The sequence below is a fragment of the Silurus meridionalis genome, chromosome 28 (genome assembly GCF_014805685.1).
Source record: "Silurus meridionalis isolate SWU-2019-XX chromosome 28, ASM1480568v1, whole genome shotgun sequence".
NCBI classification, from domain to species: Eukaryota; Metazoa; Chordata; class Actinopteri; order Siluriformes; family Siluridae; genus Silurus; species Silurus meridionalis.
In genome coordinates this window covers 5625579-5641223 of record NC_060911.1, presented here as the reverse complement: position 1 = coordinate 5641223, position 15645 = coordinate 5625579, and the positions used below count along the sequence as shown (strand labels likewise).

The window sequence follows — 15645 nt, the reverse complement described above, 5'->3', positions numbered from 1 at the left end:
TGTAATATGACAAATAAAATAAGTACATTACCATCAAAGAATATATCACAAAATAAAAAAAAAACACATAAAAGACTGAAAAAAAGGTTTATGCTCCTGCTATCCTGATTATAGAGACTACAAGAAAGATGCGAGTGGGATTTCAGTATGTTGTACTTCATTGTTGATTTACTTCGCTATATTTTTTTTCCCATAATTTGTTTTATTTATTTTATTTTTTAAGAAAAACATATAAAAATTAAAATCCTACCACTGTGATTTAGTTCATCATCAGCCTAAAACAGCCTGTGTGTGTGTGTGTGTGTGTGTGTGTGTGTGTGTGTGTGTGAGAGAGAGAGATATATATGGATTGAGAGAGCAAGAGAGAGACTCACTGTCCATTCCCACATCATGAAGGGTCAGTATAGCTGGCCGACGAGTGCTTCCTGTGCCATGCAGAGTCACATGCAGAAAACCATGTGGAGTCTCAACATTGTACTCCTAGACCACACACACACACACACACACACACACACACACACACACACACACACACACACACACACACAGTTAAAGTAAACTGTGCACTGTAATTATCCTATCAGCATCACCATATATCGACTTCTTACCTGCCCCCGGTCCAACAATATTCTGGCTGCAATCTCGGCATCCTACACAAAAACAGAACGACACTAAAGTTTAGAATAACAGTGTCACAGGAAACAGCTATAACCGTAAACCCGTAACAGAAATAAACACAGCTATACTCCCCATAAATATGATTCTACTACACCACGTGATCAAAAGCGACAGTAGGAGAGGGGAGAATGAACCCATTTATTTGTATAATAGTCATAATAAATGATCAACTATCCAAAAAAATTTAAATAAACATGGTGGTGGTACGGGTGTGGGCGTAGACCAGTTTGTGAATAGAGGGTGGAGCCAGAGAAATTAGTGGTAAGGATCGAACACCTGTGCATAGTTTCCATTAGTGAGTGTTCTCTGTTTCAGTGGGCAGCAGAGGGTCTGGCAATTAACGAAATAAACCAGATCCTTTGGTTGATAACATGTCACCTGACTTCCCTTCCTTCCTCTCTTAGCCATCGAGCTCTCCACAGCATCGTCAGTTTACGTTTACAGAGTTTACCAGACGCCTTTTGCGGCAGATTAGTGGTCATGGGATTCGAACTAACGACCATCTGATCAGAAGTCCAACTCTTTACTAATGGGGGGCTGAACGATGGACAGGTTTATTAAAATGGGGATCGCAGTTTTTTTTTTTTGTTTTGTCGGAAAATGTCTGCTTTATTAATTAAAACACCGATGTTTCTCCCTGTTGTTTTGATCATGCTAATGAAGCCCACACATGGCTGGTTAAACGGAAAAGGGCATCTGCATTAACATTCTAAAAGCGAATGAACGTTTTTCCATCCTTTCCCGCTCTGATAAATGTAGTCAAGGGAAATCAGTCTGTTTGATTGTCAGTATTTATGATTATGGACAGAAACAAAAAAAATCTGGATGGAAGACGGCTGAAAAACAACAAAAAATAGCAGCACATGATAATCTGATGTCTCACTGTTTTCAACATGCATTATTTGAACTTGCTGAAGTCATGAGAATTTGCGAATTAAAATTTGTTTTAGCATCGTAATGGTGCTTCCTATCATGAACACATTTTTGGCTATGGAGAGGACAAGCCATCGGTTATGAATTGGTCATCTGTGCACCAATTCTTGAGCTTTTCAGTGTCTTACGTAACCAGCAGGTGGCGCCAGAATACTCTGCCTATATATTCATACATACACTCAATCTTAAACCTCACTAGTCTCGCTGCAGATAAAGTGTAGGAAAAGACTTATATGGAAGACGAGCTCTTGACGGCACTACCTAGTGATAAAGATGATGGTTTGAGCCTGTGAAAGAATCACATGACTACAAGAAGTGGTAATTTGACGCAGAACAAATGCTCCCATGGAAATATCCATCCGTGACAACGGAATACCAACCATGGCTATTTTTACTCCCTATTGGAATAGTGTATTTAAAAAAAAAATTAAAATTAAAAAATTGAGGGAGGTTTAAATACCTAGGAATTAACATAGCAGAGATATTTAGCATGCAATCTGGGGGTCTAACGCTTAATTTATTATTCAGCTTTATATGAATGGAAGCCTGTGTGTGTGTGTGTGTGTGTGTGTGTGTGTGTGTGTGTGTGTGTGTGTGTGTGTGTTTATATCAGTGACCTTCATGCCGTCTGTCTGAGTCGTAAGTAAAGGCTTGTCTTCCATGATGGCAATCTCTTGCAATTCGGTCGTCATGATAAGTCCTTCCTGTGTCCTGTTAATAAGAAGGAGGGAAAAAAAATAAAAAGCATGTATTAACACCACACCCACATGCCATTGTCAGGACCTTACAGTGATTCAATTATTAAATTCCTATGCTGAGAATCAAACCACATCCTTAACCTCGGGAATTAAATTGAAACCGTTTTGCTCTACAAAAAAATTAAAATGAATAAACCACTCAAAATCTCAAATGTCATGTCAGACATGTTCCTGTCCTGGTGGAAACATTTGGCCCCTCCCAAAACAAAACCATAATTGCATTCCTTTTGCAGCCTTTAATCAAAACTTAGAGGGAAAATTAATAAGCATTTATTTAATATAAAAAATAAAAATAAATAAATCAAACTTGGTGTTTTAACATCGAGGAACTTTCCGAGCAAGATAATTTTATCAGAAAAGAAACGTTTCATGACCAGCCGATTAAATAAACTGACATTGCATTACTAAGCTTAGTGTGTGTGTGTGTGTGTGTGTGTGTGTATATTGCAATGGTTGTGGCCTCAGGGGAACCTCTATATCTCTGCAACACAAATGGTTCCAATTACCACACTATCTCTCTCTGCCTCTGTCTGACCTTCCACTCATCCTTTCTGCTCTTCTGCTTTGTGTCAACAGAGGATGCATGCAAAAAAGAAAAAAACATCCCAGGGCTTTATACATATAAATCTGCTGCATCTTAGACATATTATCCTGACTACAATCCTGGTTTTCTGTATAAGCCATAAAAACATTTTTGCGCAACAACACAGTGATGCAACACAACTCGATGTCTTAATGCAACGATACACTACATAAGACAGTTCTAGAGAGACTCTAGACTTTCAGTAGGAAGCAGAGATGAATACTGACAGTATCATTGTGCCTTATGTATGATCAAAATCTCACAATATTTACAATGCATGGTAATATAATACCATATGCGATATCACCATCAGATCATGTGCAAGATTATATGTGCGATATGATCTTAGTTCACTAGCATCTTTTTTTATGCATTTTGTAAATATATATTATATATTTGTAACATTTCGTTTATTTTTCAATTATATTGCATTTATATTGAATTTTTCTTGTAATCTGAAGCATACTTGCACGCTCCTGTTTACACTTAAGTGCATTTCAAACAACGGCCACCAGTTGGAGCTAAAGTCAATCAATTTATCAATTCAGGCACCTTAAAAGACAAGTATGGAAGGAAAATATTCGAAAGGAATTGCAAATTGTATTGCAAGTCTTGCATTACCGTTCGCGTTTTCGCACGTGACTACTTTTCTGTTTGAATTCCGCATCTTACGAGTTATGACCATGTTATATTTGAATAGCAATGTTAATTACCATGTTTGCGTTTCGGCTTTCTCTGGGTCACGTGTGTAGCCTGTCAAAACTTAAAGGGAACCGCGATTCCTTTCGCATTTGAAATTCCAAAACCTTGCGCAGTTTCGCATTTGCATTTTGGATTCATTCCACTGAAAGCTGTCAATCAAGTGTCAGGGGTGGGATTATGTTACAGGGCGTGATTGTATTGGGAGTGGTAGCTCAGTGGTTAAGTGATTGGGAGTGGTTACTGATCGGAAGGTCGGGGGTTCAAGCCCCCAGTATCCCCAAGCTGCCACTCCTGGGCCCTTAAGCAAGGCCCTTAACCCTCCTTGCTCCATTGGGCGCCGTATCATGGACGACGCTGTGCTCTGACCCCAGCTTATAGCAAGTTTTCACTGTGAGGTAAATGTGACAAACAAAGGCTACTTAATCCTATTCACTTCCCAATAGAGGATAAGCCAGTAATAGACGATTTTGTGGAATGTTTTACACAATGGAGGTAGTCGGTGAAATGAGTTTGTGGCCTCCACTCACAGCAATATCAGTAATGTCGTCTTCGCCAAGCTAAGTGAAGTTGATAACAGGCTTTTTGTAAAGGACACAACAACTAAAGATCCAGGACCTATAATTAAAAGATCAACAATTACATGCATACATGACTACTGACCACAATGTCCTACTGGTCAAAGCACAGAAAACCTCAATGTCGACATATTTCAACATGAGACCCTGAGGGACTTGGTACTGAAAGCTCACACGCTTGAACAATGAAGCAATGAACTGCACCTAATCCTTTAGATAACTTCAATCTCTTTTTCCTAATCTGTCTTCATCTCCCACTCTTTCTCTGTCTGAGACAGTGTCTTTCAGAGCGTGTAATCTCGGTTCTGCTGAACTGAGGGAAGCGTCTGTCACTGCAGACTAAAAAAAAATAAATGAAAAAATGAAAGAAAAAACAACATTAAATGAGCATGAGACAAAGAGCGAGAGAAGAAAGATCGAATTAACAGAGTAAACAAATTCATACACTCCCTCATATTTAAGGGTTTAAACCCCCCCCCCAGTGTGTCGTATGATGAGCAATGAAAGAGAAGCGAAAAGGTCATACAGGCGAACGTTGTTTTTTTTTATTGCATTGCTCTGAACCATTTGATGTGTAAATAAAGAAATTGACTGCTCTCCACAGGACAAAGGACAAATCGATGCAAAAGACATGCAGCCAGACACAACTAGCACGACATGCCAGCGAAACATCACACAAGTGATCCCGAAATAGAAAGAACGAACCTGGGCGCGTGCACACACACAAACACACGCCGCTGAACAGGGCAGTACCACAATAAAACTGCAAACATGTGTAAATCTTTTCGGCAGGTTTACTCAAACAATCAGGACATTTCATCTCACATAATTAGTTACGGTCACATTCAGTAGTTTAACCCCGACTCTTCTTCTTCGGCTTCTCCCATTGAGGGTCGCCACAGCAGATCATCTGTCTCCATACACCTCTGTCTTCTTACATCTGCCTCTTTCAACCCAACTACCTGCATGTCTTCCTTCACCACATCCATAAACCTCCTCCTTGGTCTTCCTCTTTTCCTCCTTCCTGGTGGCTCCATCTTCAGCATTTTTAGTTTAACCCTCGCATTATCAAGAATAACCCCCTGATACATTCTATAATCTGGCTCTCATTTACTACACTCACATTCCTCAAGTTTCCCCTCATGTTTAGTTGTTTTAATATCACTTTTAGTTTTAGCCTTACTTTCAGTAGTTTAACTCTTTTACGAACATTTTCACGACTTTCTTTTTAACATTTAGTAGTTTTACTAACATTCACTCATTTTCCCCTCATGTTCAGTAGAATTAGCAACATATACTAGTTTTTTATTTAAATTCAGTAAAATTGCTCTTGCATTCACTGGTTTTCCCCTCACATTCAGTACTTTTTTTTATCATTCACTAATTTCCACTCACATTAAGATGTTTTACGACATTCACTGCTTTTCCACTTACATTCAGTAGTTTTATTTTATCATTCACTGGTTTTCCCCTCACATTCAGTAGTTTTACGACATTCACTGGTTTTCCACTTACATTCAGTAGTTTTTTTTATCATTCACTGGATTTGCCCTCACATTCAGTAGTTTTACTAACATTCACTGGTTTTCCCCTCACATTCAGTAGTTTTACTAACATTCACTGGTTTTCCCCTCACATTTAGTAGTTTTACTAACATTCACTGGTTTTCCCCTCACATTCAGTAGTTTTAGTAACATTCACTGGTTTTCCCCTCACATTCAGTAGTTTTACTAACATTCACTGGTTTTCCCCTCACATTCAGTTTTACTAACATTCACTTGTTTTCCACTCACATTCAGTAGTTGTTTTTTTTTTTTTTATCATTCACTGGTTCTGCCCTCACATTCAGTAGTTTTACTAACATTCACTGGTTTTCCCCTCACATTCAGTAGTTTTACAACATTCACTGGTTTTGCCCTCATATTCAGTAGTTTTACTAACATTCACTGGTTTTTCCCCTCACATTCAGTTTTACTAACATTCACTGGTTTTCCCTCACATTCAGTAGTTTTACAACATTCACTGGTTTTGCCCTCATATTCAGTAGTTTTACTAACAGTAAAACTGAATGTGAGGGGAAAACCAGTGAATGTTAGTAAAACTGAATGTGAGGGGAAAACCAGTGAATGTTAGTAAAACTGAATGTGAGGGGAAAACCAGTGAATAACATTCACTGGTTTTCCCCTCACATTCAGTAGTTTTATTAACATTCACTGGTTTTCCCCTCACATTCAGTAGTTTTACAACATTCACTGGTTTTGCCCTCACATTCAGTAGTTTTACTAACATTCACAAATTTTCCCCTCATGTTCAGTAGAATTAGCAACATATACTAGTTTTTTATTTAAATACAGTAAAATTGCTCTTGCATTAACTGGTTTTCCCCTCACATTCAGTAGTTTTACCAACATTCACTGGTTTTGTCCTCACATTCAATAGTTTTACTAACATTCACTAATTTCCACTCACATTCAATAGTTTTAATAACATTCACTAGTTTCACCTTTACACTCAGTAGCTTTAAACTCACATTCACTGATTTTCACAAGTTTTCCCCTCACATGCATAAGTTTCAGCTTTCTTACAATCACTTATTTTGCACTCACATTTAATAGTTTTACAAACATATTCACTAGTTTCCGTTTCACATTTAGTAATTTTACTAACATTCACAAATTTCCACCTAAAATTCACTACTTTTACTAATATTCACCAGGTTTCAACCTCAAATTCAGTAGTTTTAGTAACATTCACTAGTTTCGCCTTTACATTCAGTAGTTCTAATCTCACATTCACTCATTTGTCCTTTATGTTTAGTAGAATTAGTAACTGTTTAAATTAATTTGAATAAATGTGTAAGTCTATTTTTATTTATTTTTTATTATGTTTATAAGTGTTATATTTTTATGTAATGCCAGAACTATAACAGTGAATGTGAGAACATGCTGTGGGAACGTGACAGGTTTGAAAAACAACCTACATAGCACCCTGGAACTTACTTAAACACATATGCACACGCACACACACACACACACACTTCGGGGCTGTGAGGTGAAGGCTGCATGATCAAGTGTCTCGTAACAGGGTGACAGCTGGCACTGTTCAAATGGAACAGGAACAGGATAAGCAACACTTTTTCTCTCTCACACACACACACACACACACACAAATGTTAAATGAGCTCAAGCTAAAAAGCGACTAAACATCTCAGCTGGCACACTTTTCGTGTCCTTTCAGCGTGCCCTTGCCTTCTTGTCAGCCCCTTTCCCCTAGTTTCTAACTTTAGTTCTCCCCTTTCTTGATTAAGCATGTCCTCATATTAGAGATGTTTGACTAACAGACTGATACAGCACCCTTACAAAATCAACGAGGCTAAAATAAATATACCTTCATACTGTCTGGAGATTCATCACCACCTTTTCTGGAAGAAATAGCACAGCGTTCACACATAACTGATTGACAGCTGGGTTTCGCAAGATCTTTGAGAAGATTTAATTAATACCTAAAACATTCATGATAAATCTCACATATGGTGATGTGGAAATCAGTAACACTTGGTTACAGAGCCTTGTGCGCTCTCAAGTGCACAACGCACCAAACAACATTTGGTGCTACGGACTGGGTCTAGAATATTTGCTGGGTTTTTTTTTTTTTGAATAGGCAAATGTAAAGAGGGCATGTTAAACCTATAGACTATTAAAATTGTACATGCAAATGAGCAACATAGAAACAACAAGTGCACTTAAAAATAATAATAAAGATCATGTCAAATGTTAAAAACAACCAAAACAAGCAACTTGGTGGGAAAAATAAAATAATCTGGCTGAAAAACCATCATGACTTTGACTTTGTTTGGGTTAATGATTTATTATTCCACAATCTGGAGTCACCAGGACCAGACTAGGACAAACATTTAGGGTTGGAATTTACATCCAACTCAGGTTATCTCATGAACCCAAAACTAATTTCGAGACCCCTGACCTTTGTACATTCAAATATATAAATATTATTAAGCAGCTCAAAATCGTCCAAAGCGATCCAAAATTTAGCGGGTGGTGCGTCAGTAATAATGGTGCGTGGGGAAACACGGTGCTTCGTGTGTAGTTAAATGAACTAAACGATGCATTAAGGCAAATAATTTTGTATTCAAATTACTTAAATTACGTTTCAGCCCTAGTAAAGACAAAAATCCGAATAGATGGCAAGAGTTTTCTTAGTGACACTGACCAGTGGAATGTTTGTGAATTCCAGGCAGAATGGTTGGAGTGAATATTTCAGAAATGTCTGATCTCTTCACAAATAACAGACTTTATGCCACCCAATGCATGGCAATTCTGTAAGAATACAGACCTCATTAAGAAAAAAGGTCAAAAGAGAATGAGCTGAGAAGAAGGCAGGCGACAAATATGTGCCGCCGCTGTAAACACAAAAGCATCTCAGAACATGAATTACCGGGTGTTAAAATGCGGTTACTAATCATTTAAGTTTGTTCAGTGTATATCTATAAATATAAAATAAATATCGAGGGTTAAGCGCTTTGTTCAAAGGCCCAGCATTCGGGTGGCTTTCGGGTGGTGCTGGGATTTGAACTAATGTCTGATCCAGAGTCAGATGTCTTAAACACTAAGCTTCCACCATTTTTAGCTTCCATCTTCTACACTATAAAGGAAAAAAGTTTTGGAACACCTGGCCATGAGATTCATATGTGAGTTTCGAACATCCCATTCCGCATTTAGCCTCCACATTTGTGATCATAATAACCTTCTGAGAAGATGGTTCTAGATTTTGGAGTGGTGGTGAAGACAAGGAGTTCATAAAGTCAGGTACTGGTATAGGGTGAGGAGGCTTGGGGTGCACCCTATTCAATCCAAAGGGTTTCAATAGGGTTAAAGTCAAGATCTCTACAGCAGGACACAAGTTCTTCCACTTACATGTAAGTTATACCTTTAGAGAGCTTTCCAGTGCACAGGAGCATCATCATGCTGAAAAAGGTTTGGGTTTCCCATTTCAAATGAAGGGAAAATGGAAAGCTACCATATCCAAAAGGCATTGTGTCTCTAACCTTGTGGTAACAAATTGGGGAAGAATCATACAGGGCTTGGAAATGGAAGGTGTCCCAATACTTTGATCCATATGGTGCACCGATAACATTTACATAAACCATTCATTCTATTTGGTCTAAAGCTGTGATAGGAAAATCCAATAATTTGATTTGCTTAGTGCAAGATTGGCCTCTAAAATTGAAAAACTATCTTCTCTGCTTTCTTTGTCATCACTCTCCTGTTCTTGGCTGGTTGGTAAGTGTAGGCCACACTTCTGTAATAGCTAGGTAACTGATAAAATGACAAAAAAAAAAAAAAAAAAACAGTTATTCCTCATTGTGCCAGAGTTTTACTTGCTATTCATTAGGGATCCAAATCGATATCTGGATTTCTATAAAGCTGCTTTGTTTTGATTTTTATTGAAAAAAAAACAACACAAAAAAATGTAATTGATCTGAATAGCACAATTGATTTCTCCCCCATTTAGCTCTACTTCTGGCTAAAGTATTGTTTTGGTGTAATTTGGTTGATCAATCAATGCCCTCTATGGACTTCTCACACAAATGCAGCATAGTGTAATGGCAACAGTGTCAATGAACCCTACCACTTTGCCCCAGAAACACTGAGGAGAAAAAGAAAAAGAAAAAACCCTAGGGTACAAACAGCGGCACTTTCTAAACTTTGTAGCTCTGACAGCACCCCGTGACTCACCACTATTAGGAATTGGAAATAACAAGAAATGTTCGTGAGGCTGTTTTTTTTGTACTCTGGCAGTTCATGTTTTGTTTGTACCTACCTGCTAAATTTGCTAATGATTTTAATTGGTTCTATTTTGGCAAAATATAAACAAATCAGCAGCAATTTAAACCAGACGGTTACAAACATAGATGTATTAGTAAGCGATGTGAACCTTTCTTCCCCGCACCACCCAAAAAAAAAAAAAAAATTATCTCCCATCTGAACAAAATACATACTACAAAATATACATAGTCACGAGCACAGAAGCCGAACCACTGACATATCAGTGCCATACACATTGTTTTAGGTAGCCAAGTGGCAGTGATTTACATCGATCCAAGACCCTTTTGGAGATTTCTGGAAGTTTCTGTAGCAACTGTACCAAGGAGGAGGACATAGAAGGCATTAAATCAACAGAGCTAGCCAGCCAAGAACTTATCAGAACAACGTTTCTAAGAGAAGGTCACGCACTGCAGGAGTGTAACGAGAGACAGAAAAACAGAGAGAAAACCACCTATTTGGAAAGAGTAAGGGAAGAATGAGGGGGTCTTCCTGTTAATCAAAAAACACCTTCATTTTAACTGCAAGTTATTTTCAAGGGCTGGCCTAAATGTGTTGTTCAATTTGCAGTGATGTGTTATTAATGTTTCAATAAACTTGGGATCACATCCCATTTCAGCTTAGCAACAGTGTCTCCCTGTGGAGTTATCTGATCTGAGCGCCAGATGCTGAGGTAGAACCACCCGTCCGATCGTGCCCCGCAAACCGCAGGAGTTGAAGCATCCATGCTGACATAGCAAACAATAGCAAATGTTTAGAAGCAAATCGATCAAAACTAAGGTCACGCAGCTTGTTGGAGCTCGCCGCATACGAGCATTATTTAAAAGATTTAAAAGGGCTTTTTATGCATTTTTATGCCAACGCTAGTGTTCGCTAATGGGATAACATTAAATGAAATAACACACGACTAAGCTGGAAAAAGGCATTTATTTGATTACGCAGCCAAACGACTGCTACGTTTGGAAAGAAAATTGTGCCGGCTGTCGCTGTCACTGTCACTCAGACACGAGGTCCCTGGTTTACTCGTACTACATACAACATTCGAACACATGGGACAGAAAATGGCCTCCGCTAACCAGACAAACACTGAGGCGCATGTACATTTACATTTGTGGCATTTGACAGACGCCCTTATCCAGAGCGACTTACAACTGAGCAGTGAGGGGCCTTGCTCAAGGGCCCAGCAGTGGCAGCTGGTGGTGAAAGGATTTGAACTTGACCTTCCGATCCAAAGTCCAATGCCTTAACCACCAGCTACCACCTCCCTCAGGTATGAACATGCGGTGAGCTCTTAAACAGGGGTCGTCATCTGGTGATTCAAATAACACTATTATGCTGTATTGCATAAAAATACTAGAGCATGTGATCAAATATAGCATAGTTCTTTTTTTATACATTATTAGCTCTCTAATTAGTCTCTGAAGCGAAACAGCTGCCAAAGATTGTCTAATTATATGCCCTTACTTAATACAAAGTAGCTGCAGAGAAAGCTAGATGGCAAGGTTGAATGTTTTACTAGGTAGTAAGTGGTAGCGCTATTGCTAAGACGCTGGATTTCGGGATCGAAAGGCGGCAAGTTTGAATTTAAACACCAACATAGGAATTACATTGTCCGCATTCATGTGCTTCTTGAACGTTCCATTACATATTTAGTCCCCTTGTGCTCTTATAAGAACCTCCACTTTTCTGTGAAGATGTTCAACTAGATTTTGGGGTGTGCTTGTGGAGCTATCCTTCAGACAAAAAAGCCGTTAGGAGAGCCGAGATGCATTCAGCGCTCAAATTCATCCCAAAGGTGTTCAACATGGATGAGGTCTGAGCTCTACAGCAGATCCTTGAAGATCTTCCACTTCAAAACCTAAACCCCTGAAGAATCCCGAAACATTTTTTTAAAAAGTAACGTGTCACCAGTCAGTCATCTTGGACCATCGCAAAAAATAATAATAATAATAATAATTACAGAAAGATGTGTTATCCACGTCTCTCTCTAGCTCTCTTCCCCGGATCCCAACCCTCATCCTATCAACCCAGATGACCTTCAGCACACTTCTCCTCCATTTTCTCTGTTTGCTTGCTGAAAACTGAACTGAACTGAACTTGGATCTTTGGCACTGGGCTTTCTGCTGTCAACTGCTCACGTAGATCATGGCGCGTCGTTTAGGGTTGCAATATGGGACATATTTAGAGGTTGTTTCTCAAGTATTTTTAGGTCTTCTGTTATGGGACACTTGGGTATGCCGTGCTGTGATATTTATAAATAAGTTGTACGTCGAAGAAGAGGCTGTGGTCTGTATGCCAGAATATTTCTAATGGTCACTGCTTATAAATTTGACAGAATGTTGCATTAAACCATTGACCCTAATGTTCATTTGTTTACTTTTTGAAAGCCTTGTTTATGGAAAATCAGGATGAAATTGTGCATAAATCCATCATATTATTATTTAGAAGCGTTTTAAAAATACTTCTGGCGTCTTGTTAAAATTACTCACAAGCACACACACACGTAAACATTTTTCATATGATTAATTATTGCTCACATATGGACCAATCAGTTAAAATGTCCCTAAAGCTACTAAAAATAGCCTAGAGACTCCTTTCCATTCATAAAAAGCAAAGACATCATGATATCTGCTCTACACACATAATCCCCCACTATTTACCCTTATGCTTGTACCCACAGTACTAGAGGTCATCCAATAGCTAGGTTGGAGCGTACTTGCCAATAACTGATTAATAAACAGACAGCTTTAAATAACACGCACACTTTATAACAAAAACAAAACAAAAAAAAGAACTGAATCATGCAAAGTATGCTAAATGAAATAAATAAATATGAATATACTAATTAAAAAAATATAATTCATAAATAATAGATATAATTTAGTGCTCTTTGTGCAGTGCGCACTCACGTGTGTAAAAACAAACAGCATTCGGCATAATTAATGCGCCTCTAGAGGCCGCTCTTCTAATGACAGTGGACCTTCTCGGCTGCTTCAGCAACAGACGTGAGCCAGAAAAACTATCGGTATGGATTTTTGCCAATAGCCGATAGTTACAGCAACTGTTGGTGCCGATTAATCGGCAAAACCGATGGCCTCCACACAGTACACTACAAAAAAGCCACACTATGAAAATGTAACCCTGTATGTCTTCTCCTCAGACTGACCAAAATCTGTGTTACTGTGATATTGTTCTTATTATAATGTGCAATGTTGTCTGTACAAATGTTGTCAGCATACAAGCAGCTTATGTAATCCTGTGTGTAGGACAGTATGTGTGTGTATGTCCTAGTTAGTTTTTTGTTGTCAAGTGTACATTTATTTTGCTTTTTTGTACCACCTTGGTCCTTGAGAAATGATTCAAATCAGTAAAATCTTTGTAAAATCCACTATACCAAATAACATAAAAAAAAGATTTTGTGGACATCTAACCATAAGCTTGGTATGTGCTTTTTGAACATCCCAGTCAACATTTAGTCCCCATTTGCTCATATAGTTAAACCTCCACTCTTCAGGGGAGATGCTGCAAAGTCTAGATTCTGGGAGAAGTCAACATTTCAAATTATCCCAAAAAAGTTTAATAGGGTTAAGTTCAGAGCAGGTCACTCAAGGTTCTCTTCCAACCCATGTAAAGCATATCTTCACAAGGAGTATTGTCATGCTGGAACTTTGTGCTAACAGTATGGGGGAGAACCACATATAGCTGGAGAAGTCAGGTGTCCCAATACTTTTGTCCATAGTACCATCTACAGTATCGCTATTCGATACCAAAATAATAAGATTGATAAAAATCAGTTTAAAAGTAAAAAAAAAAAAAAATCAATTTGCAATAAATATACTGATTTATGTAGCTTTTTTTTATGTTGCATTTTTAACAGACTTAACCGACATGTTAATGTAAACAGCATCGTGTCCTAACATTTAGGTAAAAAAAATCAACTTTTCAGTTCCAAAAGTGAATGTTCCAGACGTCACAACACAAAAAAAAAAAACAGATCGATTAAACTCTTCATTAACCTACAAAATAAAGCAGTCATCCATGCATGTTTCAGCTATATTTGTCATCAAGCTGCTTGCGTCGAATCTCGGCTGTCTGAAATTTGTTTTGTTAGTCTGTGCACCTGCTGCTGAATTTCTCCCTGTACTGTCTCGCTCATCCGAGTCGAACAAGCACGCTCGCTTCGAATTGTCTGCAGGCTTCATAGATTATTTTTAGCATTTGCCTGATAAATGCAGCATCAAAAGCAATGAACGTTCTGGAACCGATCAGCTGTAGTAACAAATTCTCTTATAGGCATAATTACCATAAGTCACATGATCTGTCAAATCCTCATCTACATAAATTGACATCTTACCTATAGATATTTCAACAAAGTTGTTTATTTTTAAGGTTCAGGCCTAATTTAAACCTAGTTGATTGCTGGAACTGCTGTCTGCAAATATCCGTATCGATAGTTTTTCCGGCTTCTGGCCCACTATCGTTATGAGAGCGGCCTCTAGTGGCAAACGACCGTCACAACGCGATGTTTGCCACGTGAAACTACGCGCTGCACGAAGAACGCTATATTATATTTATTAATGATATTCTATTGATTAATTACTATATTCATATTTATTTCCTTTTAGCACATTTTCATTATTCACTACTGTTACTATTTTACATGGAGTGCTATGTTTATCTGTTTTTTTTAATCAGTATCCATAAACAAAAAATAATAATTATCGGTTGATTAATCGTTTTCGGCAAATACGATTTATTCAAGCTATTGGTATCAGTAAAATCGTTTGACCTCTATTCAAAACAGTACAAACACCGAACAAGCAATTACTCATGACTCTGTACTGTAAACGCGCCTCTGGAGGTGAAGTGGAAAAGGAAGGAAAACACTTTTCTTACTATCACACCTGTACACTACGTATTCCTAAACATTAAATTTTTTTACTTTTTCTCCTTTTTTTATCTTAATTTTCTTCACAATCTTCGCTTTCCGGCTTCGCCATCTAGCAGTGGCGTTTCGAGCTCGTACCTCAATTTTTTGCTCGCGTAACGTAGGTCAAGGTTACACTGTACATTAATCAGTTAGTTACTAAAATAATGATATCCGGTCACAACCTCAGAGCTTCGAAAAGAATAAATTAAGCTGAAGGTGTTTTGTATAGGCATGTGTTAGTTCAGGCGGTTCAGTGTTGAGAGCTGAGGTATGCCACAAGGCCATGTGTGTGCGCCTGCGTGCATCTGTCCGAGCCTGAAAGATGTCTATTTGAATGACTAGGACAGGAACATAGCGAGCTGTTTATTTCGAAAGTAAATGCCGTGTAGAATGTGTGAGGAGATTCGCAGGATGTCTGTGTGATCTTAAAATCTGTAGTATGTATTTAAGAGCGTCTGAGCCTGCGTCAACAAGAAGGAGAGACAGATAGGTGAATGCCAGATTGATAAAGGTTAAAATCTGCATTATTTATAGACTTAAATACAAAGTGTGCTTGGGCATGTGTGTGTGTATACTGAGAGGATACTCCCTATGGAATGCGGTTAGTGTAGCTAAATTGGCGGCATGTGAGACACACACACAGATA

General features: G+C 38.3%; 1 protein-coding gene across 2 annotated transcripts in view; it reads right to left on the bottom strand.

The window, feature by feature from the left end:
• ndrg2 (NDRG family member 2) overlaps window positions 1–15645 on the bottom strand; it is a 52123-nt gene that overhangs the window by 12188 nt on the left and 24290 nt on the right. For both annotated transcript variants that reach the window (XM_046842762.1, XM_046842763.1), the window contains 3 exons: window positions 2229–2322; window positions 609–650; window positions 375–480 (listed from right to left, as the gene is read on the bottom strand). In XM_046842762.1, coding sequence (XP_046698718.1) covers window positions 375–480; window positions 609–650; window positions 2229–2322 — 242 coding nt within the window. The remainder of the gene's footprint in view (window positions 1–374; window positions 481–608; window positions 651–2228; window positions 2323–15645) is intronic.